The sequence below is a fragment of the Danio rerio genome, chromosome 2, assembly GCF_052040795.2.
Source record: "Danio rerio strain M-AB ecotype USA chromosome 2, GRCz13ab, whole genome shotgun sequence".
NCBI lineage: Eukaryota > Metazoa > Chordata > Actinopteri > Cypriniformes > Danionidae > Danio > Danio rerio.
The window spans coordinates 60,137,501-60,164,335 of record NC_141022.1 but is presented as its reverse complement, the minus strand read 5'-3'; the positions used below and the strand labels follow the sequence as shown (position 1 = coordinate 60,164,335).

General features: G+C 40.6%; 2 protein-coding genes across 10 annotated transcripts in view; both read left to right on the top strand.

The window, feature by feature from the left end:
* The window catches only part of pip5k1cb (phosphatidylinositol-4-phosphate 5-kinase, type I, gamma b), a 754,787-nt gene that overhangs the window by 71,907 nt on the left and 656,045 nt on the right, over positions 1–26,835 (top strand). For 8 of the 9 annotated variants that reach the window (XM_087238424.1, XM_087238421.1, XM_087238422.1 and 5 more), the window contains 6 exon segments: positions 1,333–1,535; positions 4,294–4,377; positions 5,469–5,517; positions 7,608–7,692; positions 11,349–11,510; positions 14,791–14,923. In XM_087238424.1, coding sequence (XP_087094550.1) covers positions 1,333–1,535; positions 4,294–4,377; positions 5,469–5,517; positions 7,608–7,692; positions 11,349–11,510; positions 14,791–14,923 — 716 coding nt within the window. 9 annotated transcript variants of the gene reach the window in all.
* btbd2b (BTB domain containing 2b) overlaps positions 1–26,835 on the top strand; it is a 1,074,195-nt gene that overhangs the window by 1,033,415 nt on the left and 13,945 nt on the right. The gene's annotated exons all lie outside the window — the stretch shown is intronic.

Here is a 26,835-nt window from a genome sequence, read left to right as displayed (position 1 = left end):
CGGGGCTTCATCGTCAACGCTTGACAGAGGGCGTGTCTGAAGTTGGAGCTGAAACGATCGTCATAGAAGCGTCAGCCAATGAAATTCAGTCAGCAATAGGCCACTGTCTGAGCTGGTGTATTTGCATACAGCGATCTGATTGGCTGACACTTCCGTCGGCGCTTGAAAAGTTGAGCTAGTCCCAACTTCTGCAGCGAGGAACGCTTCTGAAGCGGCGCCGACGGATCCACAATGCAGTTCGGCAACGCCTGACGTCACCCATTCAAAGTGAATGGGAAGCGTTGACCTTGACGCCCCGTGTGAATAGGGCCTTATTACTCCAGGGCCGAATAATATTAGATTCGGGGTGAACTCTTTTAGTTGCAGCCGGGGAATGAACGAGGACCCGTGTAACTTGGTCTCATTGCGAGAAAAGCACTCCTCTTTTCTGTCTCTCCCTCTTCGCTTCACACACACATACACACACCAAACTGACAGCACATGTGACGCCCTTAACAAAAACTTTACAGAAGGTTTTCAATCTAATATAATTGTTTGTTATTAGTAATGCGTTGGTTACCATGTGTTATTGATGTAAGATTGTATTCAGTTTGATCAGAATATTCATATGGATTATAACAAGCGCGAGTAAGAGCTTTCACCGCGCGTGCGCGCATACACACATAGATCTTGAGCCTTCACAGATCAACAGGGGAGAGCCTGGGTGCAGCGGTCACAGAATCCAGCATACGGGCCACACGTTCTGTCTTTATATTCTGCTCTGTGTTTGTCATAAAGTCATCTGAGCTCATTGATCAGGTTTGTATCAAAATCCGAGGGCAAATCTGCGCCCTCACAGCGGCTTATCATAAACTTTTCATCGATCGTTTTCCCCGCGATTGACAGCAAGAACGAACACAGAAGCGTTGATGCTACATGTGTTCAAAAGAAAATTTTTATGTTACATATGCATTACAAAACAGTCAGAAAAAGTGTAAAATTCGGACCACAAGTCCACATATATGGACATCATTTTTCTCTAAAAGTACATCATATCAAAAGATGATACTTAGTTTTTATTCTAATTAGGTTCCAATAAGCCCAAATAGCAAAGAGAAAAAAAAAATGCATGTAAAAAACACCTTAGGCCTTAAGAGGTTAAAGCTTTTACCATGATTTTAAAAAATGAAAGCTGTTTTTAAATGTGTGAGCTATAATAACTAAATAATTATAATTATAAGCTATAATTTTCTTATTCCATTTATTTATTTAGGAGTAATTGACATTATACTGTATCATTGCCGCACTATATTATGCAGCTCTGATTGTTGCTGTTGTGTTGTGTGTGTTCAGGTGCTGGAGAGCTTTAAGATCATGGACTACAGTCTGCTGCTGGGTGTTCATAATGTGGAGCAGGCGGAGCGGGAGCGTCAGATGGAGGGATCTCAGGGCAGTGATGAGAAGCGGCCGGCGGCTCAGAGAGCGCTTTACTCCACCGCCATGGAGTCCATTCAGGGCGGAGCGGCGTGCGGAGACTCCATCGACACCGACGACACGTACGACACATCTAATATTATAAATACAGCGGGGAAAATAAGTAATGGACACGTCATGTTTTTTTTTCTGCAGATAATATTTCCAAAGCAGCTGTTGACATGGGATTAAAGCAGATTTTTGTAAAACTTAAACAATAAAAACATAAAAATAAAACAAAGCATCTGAACAATGAGTTCTGTGTAATAATAATTGTTCACTCATGCCAATGCCAAATGTGGGTTTTAATGGTGCCAGCAGTGAAAATCTTGGGATGTGGACAATGTGAAACATGTATTGTTTTCTGATGAGTCCACCTTCACTGTCTTTCTGACATCCGAGAAAGTTACGGTGTGGAGAAGCCCCAAAGAAGCCTCCCACCGAAACTGCTGCATTCATTCATTCATTTTCTTTTCGGCTTAGTTCCTTTATTAATCTAGGGTCACCACAGCGGAATGAACCGCCAACTTATCCCGCATATGTTTTACACGGCAAATGCCCTTCCAGCTGCAACCCAATACTGGGAATCAGATTACTGCATGCGCAGAATAAAGCATTAAGGGATGGGCTGGTGATGGTTTGGGCTGCAGTATCATGGTATTCCCAATACTTGTGCTAGATGGCTGCCGGGTCACTGCCAAGGCCTACCCAACCATTCTGGAGCACCATGTGCACCCTATAGTTCTAACAAGCAGGCCCTACACTATGCTAATGAATTATTGAGGTCTAAAATCATGCATTTCGGTTTCATCATCCAACCCCTGTACTAAGACAGTTCATTCGCATTACTGTGAATGGGGAAAAGTGCAACAGTCAGTATGGCCACCACAGCAAAGGAAATCCGGCCTTCCAGTCGAAGTAGCCAATCGTCAGTCTTTACAGCTGTGGGGGAGGGGTCTGTACACATTGGTTGTTGCTAGAAGGGATTCATTCATTTTCTTTTCGGCTTAGTCCCTTTATTAATCTGGGGTCACCACAGCAGAATGAACCACCAACTATTCCAACAAATGTTTTTTGCACAGCGAATGCCCTTCTAGCTCAACCCATCACTGGGAAACATCCATACATACTCATTAAAACTCATACACTACAGACAATTTAGTTCATTAATTCACCTGTACCGCATGTGGTACAGGTGGGAAAAACTGAAGCTCCCGAAGGACACCCACGTCAACACGGGGAGAACATGCAAACTCCACAAAGAAATGCCAACTAACCCAGCGACTTGAACCAGCAAAATTTTTGTGCTACCCACTGCGCCAGCGTGATGCCCCTAATGCCTAGTTCACACTAAAGGATTTTAAGCCTGATTTGAGCACGATTTGGAAGTTAACGAGCTCGCCGACAGATCGGGCTGTGATCGGGAAGAAATCTGCGGGTGCACGGCGCTCGCCGCTCTTTATGTGTGAACTACTGAGCAACGCATCAACGAGGCTCGCTGACGCGTCGCCGACACCTCGCAGACGGAAATCCAACATTCAGCATGCTAAATATTCCAGAGCAGTCGGCCGACTCAACCCCACGTGTGGTCAGATGTAGTGACGATCTACAGCCAATGAGAGAGCATATCAGCATGAGCCGCGTGCCTGTGTGTTCAGAAGCTCAGCAGAAACATCTGTGATTGGTCAGAATGGGCATCGGTGCACTGGCTTCATTCTGCGTTAGCACAGACATGAGAGTAGGATATATTAACAGTGGAACTAGACTTCTGTAACTATTAGAATTACCATACTGCTCATTCTGACCGTTCTCATATAAAACGCCATACTGTCACAACATATTTACATTCAAAGCTATTATTGAGATATTAAAATTAAGCTTTGAATGTCTGGCATCATATTTAATGACACATTACCCAAAAAATATAATCTTTTTTTTTAGTAATACAGCCTATAAATATGTAGTTAAGATACTAGAACATGCAAAGGTCTTGGCTTTCATTTTCACTTTCAAACAGGAGCTATTTCACAGCACAGAATATGCAGTTTTGAAAGATATCTGAAGTAAATTGATGTTTTTGCCATCAGAAAGTTTTGTTTATGTTAGCAGGAAGTTGCCAGGCAAGAAAATGCACACATATTTAAAGTCACAGTGAAAAGTATCAGACATGCATGCAGTCATTTTGACCAATATGGTAATTTAAGGCAGAAATGCTCAGTTCTTTACTGTTTTGTAATAAAAAAATAACAATGTCAGAAAGAAATACACTGATTGTTAGAAAACGGCAGGGTGTTATAAATATGTTAGTTTTATTTCAAAGAGTTATAAAATTACAAAAATTAAAAACTCTCTGTGTATCTCTCCATTGGAACCTGCAGATGAGTGATTAATGCGCTGATAAATCAGCTGATTTGACGATGTTTTTAAATGCTTTCTCCAAAGCTTGAAACGCTGTCAGTGATGTCATCAGCACACAAGCAGCCAATAGTGTTCAGCTTTTTCTGACGACTCCTCCCTCAACATTTCATTGGCTGTGGTTTGGTAGCTTGAATGAGCTGTTGGGGAATGAGATGTTGTCAGATCATGTAGTGTGTGACCCCCCTCTTGTGGATCATTCACGGAGTGTTGCGTAGTGTGAACACCACAGAGATTAAAAGACACAAAGTCAGGTCATGTAGTGTGAACGGCACAGCGATCTGCTGATGTTTAAAATCCTGTAGTGTGAACTAGCCTTAATGAAAATTGTTTATATTATTTTCATGGGAGATCTGATCGTAGACATGGTCAAATAACACTTTATTCTCTCTCTTTCTCTCTCTTCGTGTGTGTGTATATGTGTAGAATGGGGGGCATTCCTGCAGTCAGTGGGAAAGGAGAGCGACTGCTGCTCTTCATCGGCATTATAGACATCCTGCAGTCCTACAGGTGACTCAACATTACACTTAACATTCATTCATTCATTCATTTTCTTTTCGGCTTAGTCCCTTTATTAATCAGAGGTCGCCACCGCGGAATGAACCGCCAACTTATGCAGCATATGTTTTATGCAGCTTATGCCCTTCCAGCCTACTGGGAAAGACCCATACACACTTATTCACACACACACACACACACACACACACACACACACACACACACACACACACACACACATGCACTACGGACAATTTTAGCTTACTCAATTCCCCTATAGCACATGTATTTGGACTTGTGGGGGAAACCGGAGCACCCAGAGGAAACCCACACCAAGATGGGGAAAACATGCAAACTCTACACGGAAATGCCAGCTGACACAACCGGGACTCGAACCAGTGACCTTTTTGCTGTGAGGCAATTGTGCTACCCACTGTGCCACCGTGCTGCCCTATTGATTATCATTATTAATTCATTGATTTATTATTTATTTGTTGGCTCTTGCTATTCTCAAAATTCAGAATAAAATTAGATAAAAATCAGAGTTTTATCTTAAGAATCTTTCACAAAAATATTAGCTGCTATTTAAAACCATTATTAAGCTATACGTTAAAACATAGGACATTTTTAACTAACTTAATTTATGCAATTTGCCTGTTTATTTTATTCATATATTAGTTTAGTAGAAACATTGTGAATCTATTTGTGTTTTAACTAAATGGGATTTTGGTTTAATTGATGTTTTATATGCACTTCTTGCATCTTGGTTATTTTATGTTTATGTTATGTCTTGTTTAATTGTACATCATATTTAGATTGCTGACTCATGTTAAAGGCTTTCATATGAAGCGTCTGTGATGACACACACTCAGCTTTATAATCTTCACCAGCGTTGCGCTTATTTTTTATGCTCTTATGTAATATTTCTGGAAGACTGCATTAAGTCAGAGGAGATAAAGCCAGATCTCTCTCAGCAGTGTGTGTTTCTGTGAATCAGTAAGCTGATGTGTGTGTGTGTGTGTGTGTGTGTGTGTGTGTGTGTGTGTGTGTGTGTGTGTGTGTGTGTGTGTGTGTGTGTGTGTGTGTGTGTCTTGTTTTTGCAGACTCATAAAGAAGCTGGAGCACACGTGGAAAGCTCTGGTCCATGATGGGGTGAGAAACACACTCAAATACGGCATTATTATATCATACGCTTTAATTACAGCTTAATTTTCACTGAAGACAGCAAGTTTTATTTTTAAAATAGCTCATAAACCTTTAAAAACTGGCATGCTGTGAGCTGATAACACAACAGGACATCAGTTTATCAACTTACTTTTTAAAATAATAATGTTTAACAGCTGAATTTGTGGTTAAAAACTACATTACCCATGATGCTGTGCAAAAAAATCTCACCAATCAGAACAATGTAAATGTAGCTCCGCCCATTCCATTAAAACACATTTATACTTCATTTTTCATCGATTTTTTGGGGAACACATCACAGGTAAAATAATATACTAAATAAATATATAGATAAAAGTTACTTGCTAATCTGATAATACAACAGGTGTGCGTGCGTGCGCTGCAGATGCTCAGTGACAGTGGATCAGGCGCTTGATAAGGATCTCCTGTGTTTGGTTTCGCTGTGGATCTGAAGCGTTCACTGTAGATACTGAGAGTCTGAAAGAGCATCTCTTTCCACTCAGTTTGCAACTTCTGTTTCTTTCCCTTTTTTTTCACCCTCTTCTTTTTCTCCTTAAATACCTGCAAATGTTATAATAATTATAGGCTGCAGGGACAATGAAGACCCTATACTGTTGCCCACCTTAAGGGTGCTTTAACACCTACACTTTTGTTTCGGAACGTGTCTCGATTGCCCAGTTAGCGCGGTTCGTTTGGCATATGTGAACAGGGCTCACGCTAAAGTAATCGCTCCGAGATCGCTTGAATACAGTAAGAACTTTACCAATGAGAATCTGATGCATTTGCTGTGTTAAGTCACAACGATGAGTCACACACAATGTCGTTACAAAGTTCACGTGCACACACACACAGACAGGCATACCCAGCACGGACACGATATGCAAAGACGCCGCGTCTAGCTTTGCACTATTTTTGCGCGCAAATGTGAAAGGATACAGGTTAATCTCCACTGCTGTGTGGATATCTGTTATGTTAATGTACAAAGTAAACCTGATTTCACGTCCACAAACCGGAACTGAAGCTTCTTCTTTTATAATTGTTCGGACACAGGGCTGTGCTGATGAAGTGAAGCTGAAGTAAATCTCTGTAATTCATTTCACACATGCTCTCTTTTAAAACATTTTAAACTTGTGAAACTTACTCTTGATCACATTTGATGACGATTGATGATACTAGCGAACTGAACAAACCTTCAATTCCCGGTCGCGTACGTCCTGTCTTGTTGACATGATTATACACGTGACTACCGGAACATGTATGCAGCTGTCAATCAATTCGATGGGCGGGGGGACCACACTCCTACGTCAAGTTGCAGTTGGTCTGTAAACTGCTCTAATTGCCTCACTGTTTTTATGTTGTTAAATTGAAAAAAAGGACTGGGTGTGTTTATATCACCGCAATATGACCGCCTATACACTATACTTACACACATCTCTGTCCAAACAGACACTTTTTCACCATAGGTGCCCTTCAAATAATGTTTGTTGTATTGTCTCCAATGAAATACAAGTCAATTTAGATATCACTTCTTTCCATACTGTCCCTTTTTTATTTGGGGTTGTAAATGTAGATGTCATATATAGTTTGTCAAGATAAGTTCCGATTATTTGGAACCAATTTTTGCGTCATTTTGTATATGTATGTATGTATGTATGTATATAAATATAATAAAACATACGGATGCAAATGTATCGAAAACCGGAAATGGGTTTAAAAATGATATCACCATTATTTAAAAAAAATCTATCGCAATATATATTGATATCAAATTATTGTCCAGCCCTAAGTATGCCTTGCCTTGTGAGAATAAATCATGGGGTAATTTTCATTTTTGTGTGAACTAACCCTTTAACCCCTGTGTGCTGTTGGGATGTTTTCATCCGCTCTGGGGTGATTTTAAGTCTTAATTTGGCCAAAACTTTCTCTGTGTTTCAGCGAATGGAATGACTCTTGCTGATAAACCTTTTTTTGGCACATAATTTGGGAAAATGTTTAGGAAGTTTTCAAAAACTAAGCAGATTGTCATGTACTAATGCTGTGTTTTTTCCATCCATCAGGACACTGTTTCTGTCCACCGGCCCAACTTCTACGCCGACCGCTTTTTCAGGTTCATGAGCGCCAATGTGTTCAAGAAGAGCACTTGTGAGTCTCGACTGATAAACTAATCTAAAGTTCACCTTAATAATGTGATTTTAATAATGAACCACAGTGAAAAGCTCACAGCTTATTGTGTGATTTGTCTGATTTTCTTCTACCTCTTTGCTGTGAATCAAAGTGTGTAATGTTGTGATTCTCCTCATATCTGCTTGCTTTGGTTTATGGCTTGTAGTGCTTTAATGAATGCTTTTTTAATCCTTATGGGGAAATTAATAGGAAAAACACACGCTAAGCTGCTGTAAAAGTATGCAGACACTAATGCAGGTTATTATAATGTGCGGTAATGCACATCTGCTCTCGTTTATACATCCATAAACACAACCTGATGATGTTTATACATGGGGATCATTTTTATATAACTCTTACGCAATAATTAGGTCCACACTGAATCTTTATCAAACACACACATCTAATTGGACTTGCATTGTAAACCTTAAAAGTTATATATAGTTAGACATTCAAATTTATTTTTGCTGTATGTTAAAACGATTTATTATTTATTTAAAATGAGCTGAATCAACATAGTTCTTGTGTTTTTTTGAGAATAACTTTATTGTTTTATGTTCAGTCTAGTTAAATTAGTAAAAACAATTATGTTAACTTAATCGACACTGTACTGTACTGCAGGGTAACCATATATTTATATATATGGTCGCGTTAACTGAATATTTTCTGTCATTGACGGATTTTTTTCAGCAGTGATGGAAAAATCTGAAGGTGATCTGCTATTTTGACGGATGAAGGCTGATTTATACTTCTGCGTCAAACACCGGCGTATGCTACAGCGCTGACGCATAGCCCTTCACCGTGGCCATCGCCGTCACTGACGTGCACCTCTTAAAAAATGTAACTACATGTCGCAACGACGCGTAGCGTAAGCTCTGTGATTGGTCGGCTCGGTAGCGCTGACGAGTCTGGGCGGGACCGAGAGCAGCGCGAATGGTGCGACGCCGCGCGAGCGATTGTTTACAAGTGTGGAGTCCCATGAAGGAGCTCCGGATGGAAAGTTTTGTTTTGTATTTACCTCATGATTAAAGTTGTTGCACGTTCACCGGTTCCTGCCTTAAAATGAGCGAGTTTGAGCCACTTGTACATCCCGGAAGTGTTCAGGAAAAGCAAAAAAGCAGCGAAGAAACTCGACACAGAGGAACATTTACACCTCACTGCCAACTAGCGTTTAGGAAGTGTTAATGCAGACCGACAGAGACAGCGCGCAGAAGTATAAATGCACAGCCACGTGCGTTGCCTGCGCCGTGGGTTACACCGGTCACCTGACGCAGAAGTATAAACCAGGCTTTACGCTGAGGGTGATCTATTGTAATTTGTAGCTAACTGTAATTCCCACTCCTGTCCAGCTGATGGCGCTTACCCTTGTTTTGCCTCCTCTTGGTCACCGCTGCGTACAGTTACAAAAATGTCAAAGCAGCTGAGTGAGAAGTTTCTTTAAACGGCCAAATAGTTGTGATATTAATAATAAAGGTGAAAAAATAGGAAGTGATGCAGTAGACCAGGGGTGTCCAAACTGGGTTCTGGAGGGCCGGTGCCCTGCTGATTTTAGCTCCAACTTGCCTCAACACACCTGCAAGGATGTTTCTAGAAAGTCTAGTAAGAGCTTGATTAGCTAGCCCAGGTGTGTCTGATTAGGGTTGGAACTAAACTTTGCAGGACACCGGCCCTCCAGGACCGAGTTTGGACATGCCTGCAGTAGACGATGAAGAACAGACAAAAATACGATCCAACCAAGCGGCAGCTAGCAAGGAGGTCAGGTTCATTGTTTTTATTTTGATGTTCTTGTGCACTACAAAATAATTTAACGTTATTCATTTTTTAGTATTATTATTATTTTTTTTTCAATCAATAAACGTTTATTATTATTTATTTTGTCCTTTGTTTGATTATTTTTGTTACAGGATATTTATGCTGTTTGCATTTTATTCAAAGGTTAAACGCAGTGCCTACACTTTGTGTTTACATTATAGCCTGCGTTTGCTGTTATACCAGCTCAGATGGTTGTAATACCATGTATCAAGTATGAATGTAATACCAAAAGGTATATGAAGACTGAGTCGCTCCAGCTCCAGGCCGCCGCATCTGGCCCGATTGACGGAGTCTGTGGCAGGCGAGAGTCTAGCCGGAACTGGCCCCGAGTGTATTTAGCTATCTGGGGTGCGTTTGAGTGCGTTGTGAGCACTACCGACTCAGTGCCCCCTCAGTCTCCCTTGATGCGTTTGATTACACACAGGCAAGCACCCAGTTCAGGTCGACGCAGGAAGAAGATATGAGTTAAGGCAGCTAGGAGTTTTTGTTCATTTGTTAAATAAATTAATTAATAATTTAGCTTATATGCTCGTCATGCAATATCATTATTCAAATATGATTAAAAAAGCGATCAGAAAGCCTGCAAATTAAATAACGATTAATAATAAGTTATGACGGAAATTTTACAACCCTCTCCGTTAAAATGACGGACAATGAGAAAGTCTAACGCGACCTCTGATATATATATATATATATATATATATATATATATATATATATATATATATATATATATATATATATATATATATATATATATATACACACTCACTGGCCATTTTATTAGGTACAGCTGTCCATCTGCAAGCAAATTACTAGTCAGCCAATTACATGGCAGCAACTCGATGCATTTAGGCATGTAGACATGATCAAGACGATCTTCTGCAGTTCAAAGCGAGCATCAGAATGGGGAAGAAAGGTGATTTAAGTGACTTTAAACGTGGCATGGTTGTTGGTACTAGACGGGCTGTTCTGAGTATTTCAGAACATGGGTTAAATTTAATTTTTGTGTGAACTAACCCCTTAAGTGCTGTTGGGTTGTTTTCATCCACTCTGGGGTGATTTTAAGGCTTAATTCGGCCACAACCTTCTCTCTGTTTCAGCAAGTGGAATGATGTTTGCTGACAAATCATATTTTCACATAATTTGGGAAAATGCTTTGGAATTTTTCAAAAACTTAATCCACCCTGGGCAACCTGATTCCCCTTTGGTTATGTTTGTAGCTGTTTTTGCCCCATTGACTTCCAATTTAATGACGTTTTTTGATTGCAAAGCCATATAATCATGCATTCTTGATTGTTGCTGGTTTTTCCTGTTGGGAGGAGGCACAATATGTCATTTTCACTGTTGATTATTAGTTACAGTGCAAAAAAAGCTTAGCTTGTGGCTTTTGTATGGAGTGTAGTGCGTGCATGCGTGTGTGTGTGTGTGTGTGAAAGTATGTGAGAAAATAAAAATAAGCATCTCAGCTCCCAGAACATAGTAAACATAGTAAAAGTATTTCTGCACACACAGTGTAGTCTGCTGTTTCACTCCAGAACTCCATATAAAAGCCAGACACTTTTTCTGCACAGGCCTATCTGAAGACTTAATGCTGCCAGCTGATGATCAACAGTAGAAATGGTCAATTGTTCCTCTTTCCAACAGGAAAAACCAGCAACAATCAAGAATCCATGATTTGTTTTCTGTCTAAGACATTGCAATCAGAAAACGTGATTATAATGGAAGTCAATGAGGGAAAGACAGCCACCAACATAACCAAAGGATAGTCAATTTGAACAGTGCACAAGCATTATTAAGAGCATGATTGAATGTTTCCTCAGCACTGAAGGCGTCTCCAGCTAAGAAGGGCCGCTCAGTTCTGGCGGTGCCCAAATTCAGTGTCCCCGGAGCGGCCTGGTCTGCCAGTCAGCTTCCCTCAGAGAGAGACGAGAACATTTATGACCTGAGAGGAGCTCGCAGCTTCCCTGTGCTGGAGAATGACGGTCAGTGACGTACTCTTATACTGTTTGTCTTCATGTGTGCAGATTTTTAGGTTCGCCACATTAAGTGAAGTTTACTTTTAAACTAATTTCGAGAGGAGCACGTGCTCATGATTGACCCGGCTGGCCCACATTAGCTATCATGATCCTCCAATCAAAGGATCTCAAGTCACTATATATATATATATCCTCCATTTCCTTTCTACAACTATCTTCATCTGGAAGAAACCCCTCTCCTCACCTTCTTCCACCTTTATCCAGAATGGTGGCCCAGTGACTAGCAGTGTTGCCTCACAGCAAGAATACCAATGGCGTTGGGTCCTCGCCGGGCCATTTAGCATTTCTGTGCAGAGTTTGCAAGTTCTCCCCGTGTTCATGTGGGCTTCCCCGGTTTCCTCCCACCATCCAAATGTGCTCTATATTATATATAAAAGAAGCCTAAATCCTAAAATCTTTTGTCTTAAGGCCCCGTTTACACTAATGCGTTTTAGTTTGATACGCTTAAGTTTTCCTACGGTTACGCCACCCGTCCACACCACGCCTGAGTTTTCGAGCGCTGAAAACGGAGTGTTTCGGAAACGCTGGATTAGCCATTTTCATTCTGAAAAGCTGCTGCTCCGTCTCAGTGTGGATGAGGGAAAACGGAGACATCTGAAAACGGAGGAGGGACTGCTGAGATTCGCTACCTGATTGGGGCTTTTGTGTCATTGTGTATCTTTCCCTTATTCGTCAAGCCCCTATCACATGACTATAACACATGGCTTTAACGTTAACAGAAGAAAGCAGACCAGCCCTCACTGTAACGAACATGGACACAGAAATGGGAACGTTGTTTGCACTATTGTCTGTTTTAGGCGCCATTGTGCAGTTATTCATTTGTTACGTTTAGTAACAACTCGACCTCGTCGTCTGTCCACAAAAATACCTCTCTTGTTTTCTTTGCCATCACGTTCATTGTTCAACCGGCGTTTGTTGACTAACAATAACCAAATGCCGAGCGCGACGCATGCTTTCTGTTTATACTAGAACGCGCATGCCCAGAGTGCGCGAATGGTCACGTGATATACGTTTTTGGTGGCGTAGTGTGGACGGAGATATGTTCAGAAACGCTAGTGTTAACGCGGATCGTTTTTGATCTAAAACGCTGTTTTCAAACTAAAACACACTAGTGTAAACGGGGCCTTACTCTCAGGAAGTTCACCTTGGCCTCAGCAGCGGGGGAGTTTGAGATCGACCTGAGCTCAATCTCCCCTAGCCCTGATAAAGCGGGGAGGACTTGACCCGAGGATCCCTTGAGCTCAGAGCTCTCTCCTGGGACAGCACGCCAAACAAGCTATCTATTAATCATGAGCTGAAGTGTGAACTCTTGAAATATACCTTTGAGGTCCAAATTATTGGCCCTTCTTTGAAAATATTATGTGATTTATATTAGGAAATAGTTAGTGATTTTGGGGCATCACGGTGGCGCAGTGTGTAGCACAATCGCCTCACAGCAAGAAGGTCGCTGGTTCAAGCCTCGGCTGGGTCTGTTGGCATTTCTATGTGGAGTTTGCATGTTCTCCCGTGTTGGCGTGGGTTTCTTCCAGGTGCTCCGTTTTCCCACAAGTCCAAAGACGTGTGATATAGGTGAATTGGGTGAGCTAAATTATCCCAAGTGTATGTGTCTTAATGAGTGTGTATGGATGTTTCCCAGTGATGGGTTGCAGCTGGAAGGGCATCTGCTGTGTAAAACATATGCTGGATAAGTTGCCGGATCATTCCGCTGTGGCGACCTCCGGATTAATAAAGGGACTAAGCCGAAAAGAGAATGAATGAATGTGATTTTGGATGCAGAAAAACTGAATGCAGAAGTATAAATGCATGGCGTGGCTTACGGCGATTACTCGATGCAGAAGTATTATTCAGTTTTTAGTTTTTAGTTTTTTGTTTACTTATGCCTAGTTCAGACTGTGTGATTTTAGCCCCGATTTTGGCTCGCCGACAGGTTTTGAGAAATCGCTGACAAATGCCTGAAATCACAGACAAATCGGTGCTCGTGCACATGAGTGACAATCACACAGTATGAACTATCAAAGACGCGATCTGAGAGAATAACCGATGAGTCGCCGATGCCTGCGAGATATTTGGCGTGCTGAATATCTGGAGCTGTCAGCGATTCAAATCATGCCGTGTGAATTGAGTTTTGACTGAAAATAACATCAGCGATCGCCTACAGCCAATGAGAGAGCAGCATTCACTTGCGTGTGTGTGTGTGTGTATACCTACTGCAGGCCAGCGGGAGGCTGGGGGAGAAGTTAAAAGCGCTCTTTTTAGGTTGGAGGAAAAACTAGTGGAGGTTTGACAGGACTCAGGAGCAGCCGTGTCTGTTTGACGTTTCATACAGAAAGAAATTAGTTTATTATCAACTTAAGGTGAGGAGAAATGGCTAATTCCCTTTAAACCCAGGTGAGCAAATATGTACATGTTCTACCTCATTAAAGGCTTCTTTCTCATTATGTAGTTAATAACAAAAGATATACGACGTGTTTTTGGCTGTGAGACGTAGTTTGGACGAAGTTGTCGGCGATTCTTCCTATAGTAAAGTCATGCAATGTGAAAGTCCCTGTCGCCGATCCATCTTGCAGTGTAAACAAAGCAGCGACGAAACGCAAGCCCAGATAGTCAAGCAGTGTGAACACATCTGTGACACGACTACTTTGAAAATCGTGCAGTCTGAACTCGGCATTAAGTAACCTTGCTAGTGACATTACCAAAAAGAATCAAAGAAAATTACCTCATAAAACTGGTATGACTGACGCCCCATTCACACGGGCCGTCAGCGTCAGCGCTTCCCATTCACTTTGAATGGGTGATGTCAGGCATTGCCGAACAGCATTGTGGATCCATTGGCGCCACTTCAGTGACGTTGCTCACTGCAGAAATTGGGAATTTCTCAACTTTTCAAGCACCAATGAATGCGTCAGCCAATCAGATTGTTTTATGCAAAACACCAGTGCAGACAGTAGCCGATTGAGGATTTAATTTAATTGGCTGACGCTGATATGGTGAACGCATCAGCCCCAACTTACGACACGCCTTCTGCCATGCGTTGACGCTGAAACCCCGTGTGAATTGGGCATAAGAAAATATAATAGTGTACATTCAGAAAATATGTCATGATAACATTAGCTTAACATTCTTTGCTGGGTAATTCTTTTTTTTTTATTTACATGTAATAAATGTTACAGATAAATAAATAAAAAGTTAAATAAAATAAAAGTTTTTTTGTTGTTTCTTCTCTAAGGTCTGCAGTCCTGCACTCCTCCATCATTTGAAGAAGCAACAACGGCATCTGTGGCCACGACTCTGTCCTCCAACACCTCCATATCCATCCCAGAGCGCTCTCCGTCAGACACCAGTGAACATCCACGATACAGGTCAGCCTTACACACATTACATCTGTTGTTTAACTGATGGTATAATGGATATATGTGACCCTTTACCACAAAACCAGTCATGAGTCTACATTTTTTGGTAAATTTCTTTTAAAATTAAGATTATTCAGTGTGAATGAATGATCTTTCAGTTTATGTATGGTTTGTTAGGATCGGAGTTAGGTTGGAGTTTGAATTATTTTGGTTTTATTGTTTAAGACGTGAGAAAGACGATGTTGGAGAGAGGATTTCCTGGTTTAAGCTGCATTTCCACCAGTGTTGTTAGCAATATTGCCTGAATTGATGGAAGCCATTATGCCACTCATTCTGGAAAGGACTCCAGTGGTGATAGTTTTCATTTTCAGCATGATAATGATCTGCTAATTGCAGTGAAATCCTATTTGCAGAAAGAAAACAGCTGATGAAACTCAGACAGTCATGAAATGGCCTCCACAGGGTCCAGACATGAATATTATAGAGGCTGTATGAGATCGCCTGGACAGAAAAAGAAAGATAGGACACTCTAAACCTAAAGAAGAGCTCTGGGATGTGCTATAAGAAACCTGATATTACACAGCTGATTATAAACCCAATAACAATGTTTCTCAGCTCTTTGTAGGTGCAACTGTTTATTGAAAGCCAATGTGCATTTCCCAAAAAGGCACATAAGGGTTGCTAATGAGCAGTTTTCATTTTCAGCATGATAATGCTCTGCTAATTGCAGTGAAATCCTATTATTTGGAGAAAGAAAACTGATGATGAAGCACAGACAGTCATGGAATGGCCTCCACATGGTCCAGACCTGAATATTATAGAGGCTGTATGAGATCAGGGGCCTGTTTCAGTAAGGAGGTTCAAACAAAACTGAGTTTAAACTTGAACTCTGAGTTGATTTACAGAGAGATTAAAAACTCTGAGTTTTCGGTTTCAGAACAGCTGATCTGAGTTGGGACAATCAACTTTGAGTAGACAACTCAGAGTTAAGCGCGCGCACCGTGACTATAAAAAGGCATTATCAATGGAGCGCAGACATTACGAGTGACTATGGCAATATCTTATAAAAGAGATTAACATTTCTTTCTCCAGCTGATCTTGATGTGATCATGCAAAGTAATAGCAAACATGAGCGTATATATTTGAAAAGAAGCAACCATCAGTGAGACAGTTAGCCTGGGTAAACAGCTGCTCGAGTTAATGCCTAATTTCACTTTTTAAGTATTTAAATATTTAAGTATAATAAAATAAGTTATGTAATGTGCGTTTATAATTTTTTTCTAAACTTTTATACACATTTATCTGTTTTAATTGATTTAAAAGTGCACTTGTGTGTCTGCCTTTTTTATTGATCAAGTGATAGAGGTTGATATAACATTTAGAAGGTAAGCAGAACTAAAAATAATTTTTAGAAAGAATAATAATCCCATTAATCTAGTAACAGTGCATGTTGAAGGTCAGTGAATTTAATTTAATTATTAAGGGTGTCACGATCCTCCAAATTCTTGATTTGATTGCATTTTCGATTCTAAAGGCACGATTCGATTTGATTTTCGATTATGAATAATTAATTAATTAATTAATTAATTAATGACCTATTCCAAATGCCCAACACAAGCGAGCTGCGCTCCAGACCAGATCAGCTCGATGACGTATAATGTCTCCGACACCACCTGTAGTCCCATTTAGCAACTTGATAGCAACCGTCTTTTTAAAGAAGCATAACCGATTTAAAAGTTGAAGAGTGTGCTGTAACTGATGTGTTTTATGTCACAGAACAAAACGTGAAAGTATCTTGAGTTGGTGTTAGCCACGGACCTTATTTAAGCGATTTTACTGAAACCCCATTCAAAAAACCCATTGACTTTGCGACGAGGGAACCGGAAGTGCTAAAATGCTAACTCGCTTCCGGGTTTTTGCATACAAATTGACGTCATAGTTCCTCCACTCTATAATCGTCATCTCTTGTGGATAAGCAGTCAATATAAAGCATCTACATGCAGACTGAGGCATTCAACTGTACAGCAGCTTATTGGATAAGTTGTTTATTACTATAGTTGTGTTGTACCACAGCAACCATATAATTACTCCAACAGTTTAATTCAAGTATTTAACTATAGTATGGTTCAAAAACGCTATAGTGTTTACTATACTATTTTTTTCATGTAAGTAGCTTGGCAGGCAAATATATTTTAGCTCAATATAAAGTGAAGTTTATTCATAAACTAATTTCGAGAGGATCACGTGCTTATGATTTATCACGGCCAGTCTCGCATTTGCTAATCTTCCAATCATATGAGCCCTAAGCTACTATAAATAGCCACAGTTTTCAGTTCACTTTATCTTCGTTTGGAAGAAAACCCCCTCCTCCCCTATTCTCCTCCTTTACCTGTGATTGGGCGGCACGGCGGCCCAGTGGTTAGCACTGTGAGCCCCACAGCAAGAACACTGCCAGCCCTGGTTCCACAGGACCGGTGGGTGTTTCTGTGAGGAGTTTGTATGTTCTCCCCGTGTCCGCGTGGGTTTTCCCCGGGTTCTCCGGTTTCCTCCCACCATCCAAAGACATTCAACATGCATAACAACCAAGCTTTGTCTAATCCCTTGTGTTCCCTTAGCTACAGCAGCAGGGGAGTTCTGAGATCCACCGAGCTCGGGCTCCCCTCTCGCTCTGCCAACGGGAGGAAGCCCCGGGCTCGAGGAGCCCTTGAGCTCGGGGCTCTCTCCCGGGACAGCATGCCAAACAAGCTTTTATAAATCATCAGCTAAGTGTGAACTCTTGAAATGGGGTTATTTTCTATGTATCTCTTTAAAAATTGATGTTTAATGTTTAAAAACTTACTGCTGCACTCAAAAAAGTTTCAGATTGGTTATATCGTTCATGTCTTACTTTCAATGTAAGTAAAACTGTGGGAATGTTTTTTTCAATTAAGAAAAATGAGGAGCATTGCTCAGATATTTCAGTTAATGGAGAAGTAATAAATATTGTTGATCATTTTAAATCTTTAGGTATAATTATTGACTCCAATTTAAATTTAAAAAAACACATTAAGAAGGTTTCCAAAAGTGCTAGAGCAAGCCTGAGGATCTGTAGAAACATTAGGCATCAGTTATCTGTGGCTGCTGCTAAACTTTTTATGAATACAATGATTTTACCTCATTTATCTTATTGTGCTACAAGCTGGTCGCATACGAACATTACAACATTAAAACCATTGTCTGTTATATATAAACAAACTGTAAAAATTTTAGCTAAAAAGCCAAGGAGCTATCATCATTGCAATTGTATTGCACAACAAAAATTACTAACATTTGACCCAGGGCTCAACAATAAGGACTGTCCGATGGCCTAGGGCCAGCATGAGAGACGCTTAGAACAGTAGACTGGATCATTACTGGCCCGAATAGGACAGTGCTGCCTAATCACTACAATTTAAATTTGTCCACTACTATTTGTTAATTGCAAGGCAAGGCAAGTTTATTTATATAGCACATTTCATACACAGTGGCAATTCAAAGTGCTTTACATAAATAAGAATAAAAGAAACAAGTAAAATAAAAATAAAAACAAATAATAAAAATGCATAAAAACAAAACAAAACATAAAAACAGGTAAAATGTGATATAAAAGAATGAAGAAGAAGAGAAAAACATGATAGTGCAATCTGTCGGACGCAGCACTGTGCTCATTCAGTAAAGGCACAGCTAAACAGATGTGTTTCAGTCTTGATGTGAATGTGCCTAACGTTGCAGCACATCTGATCATTTCTGGAAGCTGATTCCAGCAGCGAGGGGCATAGTGGCTAAAAGCCGATTCACCCTGCTTTGACTGAACTCTTGGAACTTCTAGTTTATATGATCCTAAAGATCTGAGTGATCTGTTAGGTTTGTATTCAGTGAGCATATCTGTAATGTATTTAGGTCCTAGGCCAGGGGTCGGCAACCCAACATGTTGAAAGAGCCATATTGGACCAAAAAAAACAAAAAACAAATATGTCTGGAGCCGCAAAAAATGTAAAGCCTTATATAAGCCTTATAATGAAGGAAACACATGCTGTATGTATCTATATTAGCTATATTAGCCTACTAAAAAATGAGTAAGTTGGCTATAAATACATAATGAGCCTTCATGATTAAATAGCCACTGAAATAAAATGGTTGGTGTTTATTTCGTTGTCATGTAAACACTTCAGCACAGCCTCTGGTCTTTCAGTGGTATTAATTTGATAATTTGTTCTTGCAGCCCATCAGAGTTCACATACCTGCATAAAAGCGTGTTGAATATCGGTCAAATCACAGGAAATTTAGTATGCTGGCACTGAATTAATGTCCTTGGTTTGCTGATCGTTGATGTTACCTGCCATTTTAATAGCCCTTTCCTTCACTGTCTTTGCGGAGAGAGGTGTATCTTAAATTTTTTGTATTATCTTGATTTTGATTTTGAATTCTGCAAATAGGTGTTCTAATATGTTGAATGACTCCATGTAGTCACCATCTGTGTACGGTTTTCCATGCTTTTATTATCTTCCGGTTTGTTTACAACAGCCACCTGCTTGGCATCCCACCCTGCTGATAGAAACGTGTGTCGCAGGCTTTGACGCAAATCTTCGTTGGCAGAAATATTGAAATTAAATATTAATTCTACACACTTTTACAGCCTTTGAAAACGTTAAAATGTTTGTCCTCCTATAGAAATCATATTAAAACTGAAAAAATATATTAAACTCCCCCATCTTTTTCTATTTTCAAACATTTTTGAAAAAGCTCCAGGGAGCCTCAAGGGCAACGCTAAAGAGCCGCATGCGGCTCTAGAGCCGCGGGTTGCTGACCCCTGACCTAGGCCATTTAGTGATTTATAGACCAGTAATAATACTTTAAAATCTATTCTGAATGTAACTGGCAGCCAGTGAAAAGACCTGAGGAAAGGTGTGATGTGCTTTGATTTCCTGCTTCTGGTTAGAATTCTGGCTGCAGCGTTCTGGATGAGCTGCAACTGTCTGACTGTCTTTTTAGGAAGACCAGTGAGGAGTCCATTACAGTAATCCACCCTGCTGCTGATAAAAGCATGAACAAGTTTTTCTAAGTCTTCACTAGAAACAAAGCATCTGATTCTTGCTATGTTTTTGAGATGATAGTATGCTGATTTACTGACTGCTTTGACATGACTATTGAAACTCTGATCTGACTCCAGAGTCACACCAAGATTCTTGACCTTATTTTTTGTCGTTTGACCTTTAGTGCCAAGGAACGCGTTTACCTTGAGAACCTCATCTTTGTTTCCAAACACAATCATTTCAGTTTTCTCTTTGTTTAGCTGAAGAAAGTTTTGGCACATCCAATTGCTCATTTCATCAATGCATTGGCAGAGGGTGTCAATGGGGCTGTAGTCATTAGGCAGTAAGGCTAGGTAGATCTGAGTGTCATCAGCAGAGCTGTGGTAGGAGATTTGATTCTTTCTCATTATTTGGCTCAGAGGGAGCATGTAAAGGTTGAACAGGAGAGGTGCCAGAATCGAGCCTCGTGGGACTCCACACGTCATGGGTGTCCACCTCGACCTATGGTCACCTTTTAATTGTGTACATTTTAAGTTTGTGCTTTTAAGTCTTTAAATGCTATCTTTTCTGTGAGGTCGTAAACACCATATTTGTTTTCAGCTCCTCTTATCTGATTTGATGTTTTGAGCATGCTATTTTTTCTGTAACCTGGTAACAACTAGTACAGCGAAGAAACGGCAACATTAAATTATAAGACTTGAAGAAAATGTCTGTTTCTAACGTCTTGGAAGCAGACATTTACATGGGAACAACATGACAAAAAAATTAAGTGATGTTTTGCACAATTTGCCGTCAGTTTGACAAGTCAACCACCACATTTTACTTGTTTGCGTAACATAATTTTGCTCATTATACATTTGTTAACATTTTTAAAGTACTGAAATTCTGGATTCACAGACATTATTTTTAACACCTTGTTACGGTCCCTAACTTGAATAAGACTCGTGACCAAAAGACAACGTAACATAATAAACAACGGCCAAAGTGCTCCAGCTAAATTATTTATTAATATAACATAACCAACAAAATAATCCAAATTGACAAGAGATGGGGAGCCCAACAACATAATAAAGAACAACCAAACAAACCTAAAGTAGGTTGGAGCTCCCCACTCCAAACAAATATCAAAAGGAACGCATAAAGGAGAACACAACAATAAAGCCGTCAAAGACTGTGGTGACGTGGAGGAATGAGGGGCCGTAGAAGTCCGCTTCCGTTTGTTTTAAAGGCCTGACGCCACCAGGTTAACCAATAGAAAACTGAAAAGGGAAAAGGACAAACAAGATCAATCGAAAGTAATTATTAATGGCAGGAGTGAACGCCACACGCAACACCTCCACCACCAAAATGGTGACTGGTAAACAAAACAAAAATACAATAAACACCACCCATCACCATATGGTAATACGTGACATCGCATCGGCCAGCACATTATTTTTACCGGCAACATGTTTCATGTCCAAGTTAAAGGCTTGGACAAACAAAGCCCATCTCATTAAGCGTTGGTTAGAATTACGCATTCTATGAATAAAGATGAGAGGGTTGTGATCAGTGTAGACTGTTATTGGATAAGATGAAGATCCAATATAAACCTCAAAATTGTTAAGGGCCAAAACCAGCGCCAGAGCTTCTTTTTCGATTGTGGAGTATGCTTTTTGATGTTTCTGGAATTTTTTTGAAAAGTAGCACACTGGGTGCTCAACTCCATCAAGCCCATCCTGCAAAAGCACAGCGCCTGCCCCTACATCGCTAGCATCAACAGCCAATTTGAATGTACGGTCGTACACTGGAGCCGCCAAGACGGGTGCATGCATTAAAAGGTGTTTAAGTGACTCAAAAGAATGTTGACATTCCGGTGACCATTTAAAAACCGACTTCGGACTTAATAGGTCGGTGAGAGGAGAAACTACTGTCGAAAAGTTTTTACAAAAATTACGGTAATATCCCGCCATTCCCAGAAAGCGCTGTAATTCGCGACGTGTGGAAGGGACTGGAAATGACGTGATAGCCTCAATCTTGGCGTGTACTGGTTTTACCATGCCACTGCCCACAATCTTACCCAAGTAAACTACCGTTGCTTTTGCAAAATCACATTTGGCCAAATTAACTGTTAAATTGGCATCAGTCAGTTTCTCAAAAACCTGTGTCAACTGATGGATGTGTTCTTGCCACGTTTTTGAATGAACAACGATGTCATCTAAATACACCTCACATCCTGGCACTCCCCCCAACACGCAGTTAACTAACCGCCGAAATGTTGCGGGCGCATTGCGTACCCCAAAAGGCATTACTGTATACTGTAAGAAGGCATCAGGTGTAACAAATGCCGAGATTTCCTTTGCACGTTGAGTTAACGGCACCTGCCAAAATCCTTTAAGAAGGTCTAACTTTGTCACAAACACAGCCGACCCCACACGGTCAACACAGTCTTCCATACGAGGAAGAGGGTGACAGTCAGGTTTTGTGACATTGTTAACCCTTCTAAAGTCTGTGCAGAAACGTTCAGATCCATCAGACTTCATAGCCAAAAGACAGGGCGAGCTCCATGAGCTAATACTAGGTTCTGCAATACCATGCGCCAACATATAATTGACTTGATTTTGTAGTCGCTGACGTTTCACAGGGTTGACGCGGTATGGATGTTGTTTAATCGCAGCATTAGCACCAACATCGATGTCATGCTGCAGCACATGAGTCTGAGATGGAACATCTGAAAACAGGGAAACATGACACTTAATTAATTTAAATATGTCTGTTCTCTGTAAATCAGAAAGATGCAAAAAACAAGAGTCAAGATTAGCAAGCATCTCAGAATTTTTTAAACATCCTTGAACTGTAGCCACAGATGGACTCTCAATGTCGCCGCCAGCTTCAAGATCAGACAGCGACTCAGAGTTCTCAATGACACTGTCAGCACCCGATGACAACCCGGAAAATGATTGTACCTGTAACACACTTGAGACAGTTGAACACTCAGTGTTAGGCATAGATGAAGCTGTTTTTATTTTTTTAGAGCTCTGAGAAATCATTTGCCCACGATCATAATAAGGTTTGATCATGTTGATGTGGCAGAGTCTGCTACGACGAACACGGTCGGGGGTAGCAACCACATAATCCCTATCACTTACCCTTTTTTCAATGACATAAGGTCCACTATACCTCGCTTGAAGGCTACAGCCAGGAATCGGTAAAAATACCAAAACTTTGTCCCCCGGCTTAAACTGTCTGTCCACACTGTTCTTATCAAACCAGTTTTTCATCCTGGATTGAGCAACTGCTAAATTCTGTTTAGCCAGATCACATGCACGATGTAGCTTGTGCCGAAAAGAGCTAACATAATCCAGTATATTTTTTTGTTCCGATTCATTCAACCAATTGTCTCGCAGCAATTTCAAAGGGCCACGGATATTATGTGCAAACACCAAGTCTGCTGGGCTGAAGCCAGTAGATTCTTGCACCACTTCTCGAGCTGCAAACAAAAGCAAGTGCACACCCTCATCCCAATCCTTTTCAAACTCCAGGCAATATGCACGAAGCATTGATTTAAGGGTCTGATGAAATCTCTCCAATGTGCCCTGGCTTTCAGGATGGTAAGCACTTGAAAAGTTATGGGATATTTTCAGCTGATTGGTGACCTGTTTAAAAACACGAGACATAAAATTTGTTCCCTGGTCCGTTTGAATTACCTTGGGAAGCCCAAACAGTGAGAAGAACTTGGTCAGTGCTTTTACTACTGACGTGGCCGTAATTTTGCGCATGGGTATGGCCTCAGGAAAACGTGTTGAAGCGCACATAATGGTCAACAAAAATTTACTGCCAGATTTGGTCCGAGGCAATGGGCCTACACAGTCCACCACGACATGATCAAACGGCGAGTCTACAGCTGGAATAGGATATAAAGGGTAAGGTGGAATCGGTGGATTTGACTTTCCAGCTATTTGACAAGTATGACATGTTCTACAATGCCACTTCACATCCCGTTTTAGACCTGGCCAAAAAAAATTACGCAAAATACGATCGTAGGTTTTGGTGACACCCAAATGACCAGCTAAGGGGTTGTCATGAGCTAAACTGAGTATTTCACCTCAAAGCTTTTTTGGAACAACAATTTGTGTTACAGTGCTCCAATCATCATGCACAGAAGCAGAAGATGGCGTCCACTTGCGCATTAAAATGTTATTTTTGACAAAATAACCAGACACATTGTCGATAAGCTCTTCTTCAGGGACAGCCAATTCATACAGAGAAACGAGCGAATCATCACTCCTTTGTTCAGAAATTAGATGTTCTTTTGACATACGAACCCCACTAAAGCTCTCAGACAGCTCAGAACGTTCTAGCACATTGTCAGCTGATGAGTTTTCACATTTTCCATCCAACTCTGTAAAATCAGAGACTGAAGATGGAGAACTCAGAACAGGGCCACTATCAGAGTCTACTTTAGGTTCTTTGTCAAGATCTATCATAAAACTATCCTCCAAGCCATCAGAGTCTATCAAGTTAGCTTTAGCTATTGACCGAGTGACAGCACATACAGGAAACACTGTTGGATACTTCACCTGCAGTTCATCTGGGCCTTCAGACAAAAAGGGCACAGCAGTTACTTCAGGACTCACTAAGATTTTGCCCCCAGCAAGATCATTCCCCAAGAGAAAATCCACTCCTTTTATTGGAAAAGCTGTGCATGCTGCAACTGCTACTGGACCAGACACCAGATCCGACTCAAGCTGGACAGAATGCATTGGCAGGTTAACAAGTTTCATTCCAAATCCCTGAACAATCTCATTGCAGTTTAACGAAGTTTTATCAGAAAGAGGCAACACACTTTGTAGAATGATAGATCTAGAAGCGGCAGTATCACGCAAGATGGTTACAGGAACTTTTACATCACTGTCTGACAAGGAAACAACTCCCTTCATTATAAATGGTGAGTAAATCTCCAAATCAACACACCCTGACTGAAAAAGGTTTGATGTTGAGACTTTTTCTACCAGTGCCACAGTTTTAGGCTTCTTTTTATTCAACAAAAAACAGCTGTTGATTAAATGACCACGTTTTTTGCAATAAGCACATACTGGCCTTGGCCTAGCCGCATCTTTAGCACTGTGCTCAGTGTGAAAGTGCGTGACAGGACTACGCTGCAACGGAGAGAAAGATGGCTTTTCAAAGTTCTCTCTGTGAGTCAGAACATATTCATCGGCTAATACCGCAGCATCTAGTACATTAGTGACTTTCTGTTCATTCAAGTATGTTGCAATTTTGTCTGGTAGACAATTTTTGAATTCCTCCATTAGAATTAGATCACGAAGCTGTTCTAAATTTTTCACTTCTTGTGCAGAACACCAACGATCAAAAAGTACGGTTTTTTCACGACCAAATTCGACATAAGTTTGGCTTTCAGCTTTTTTATAACGCCTAAACTTTTGCCTATAGGCCTCGGGTACTAATTCATAAGACCTTAAAACAGCAGATTTCACCTGATCATATTTTAAACTTAATTCAGGTGAAAGAGAAGCATATGCCTCCTGGGCTTTTCCTGTGAATACACATTGCAAAAGAAGAGTCCATACCTCTTTAGGCCATTTCAATGTCGTAGCCACTCGTTCAAAAAGTACAAAATATTTGTCCACATCTCTCTCTGAAAAAGGAGGAATTAAACGAATGCATTTATTAATGTCAAAGTCTGTTTCCGGATCAAAATCCCTTGACTGCCTAGACAAACGAGCAGATTCACGTCTTCCAATTTCCTGTATCTCAAATTTACGCAGCTCAAATTCATGCTTTAGCTCTTTTTCCTTGAGCTCCAATCGCCGTATTTCTACTTGCAACTCAAGTCTACGCAATTCAGAGTCAGGCTGCACATCAGCACGTGAAGTGACAGCACTAACAGGAGGAAGGATACTCATTTCACATAAGGCTGTATGCAATTCATTTTTAATTTTCTGTTTTTTCTCTTGTTTAGAGAGTGGTACTTCAAAGTGAGCAGCAATAGAGAACAGATTACTTTTAGTACACTGTTCAAGTTTCTCTATGCTCGGATGAGCAACAAATTCCTCTAAACTAAACTCCATAATAAGATTGAAAAACACGCAGTCAAAATATTAATAACAAATATACAAAGAAATCAAATCTGCGTCAAATCTTAGTCATCCAACAGCAAAATACAAACTTCCGCAAATTAACTATATAACAAAATAGAAAGATAATGCAAAGGAAAGTGAAGTGACAACAAACGTTACAAAGTATACCAAATGCGAGCAAATACACCCCTCTATCTGCGCCTGCCTAACGGAACTTCACCTGTCTAACTCACCTAGTCTTCACGCAGTTCAGCGGCGGGTTATTATGCACTAAAAACCAGCAGGATTGTGAGACAATCTATAATAGACGACCCCACAAAATCCTACGGACGTGCTCCCGAGATATCTGCGTTAACAGATAACACTAACCGCCTCTTTGCGACACTACAAAAACAAAAAACAGACGAAGTCCAAAGGACAACGCCTCTTTAACCTAACAGGGGAGTAAAGGCCGCTATGCAATTGACAGTATACAAAAACACTTCACTTACCTGCATTTCCAGCAAGCTTTGCCATGCAACCGCGTTGATCAAGCAAAACAAACACGATGTTCACACACACATGCACACGCTCCGGTGTGACACGCTACGCGGGATTCCCTATGACGCGAAATTACGTCATGAGGAATTCCCCATGAGAACCAAACATTATAGTCTAACAATCGTTCAGTAAAGTCAAACAAGTTTGGTATCAAAAAGAGAACAAAGTGAAACAACTTAAAGAGAAGCGGACGAGCCCCCAATTATGTTACGGTCCCTAACTTGAATAAGACTCGTGACCAAAAGACAAC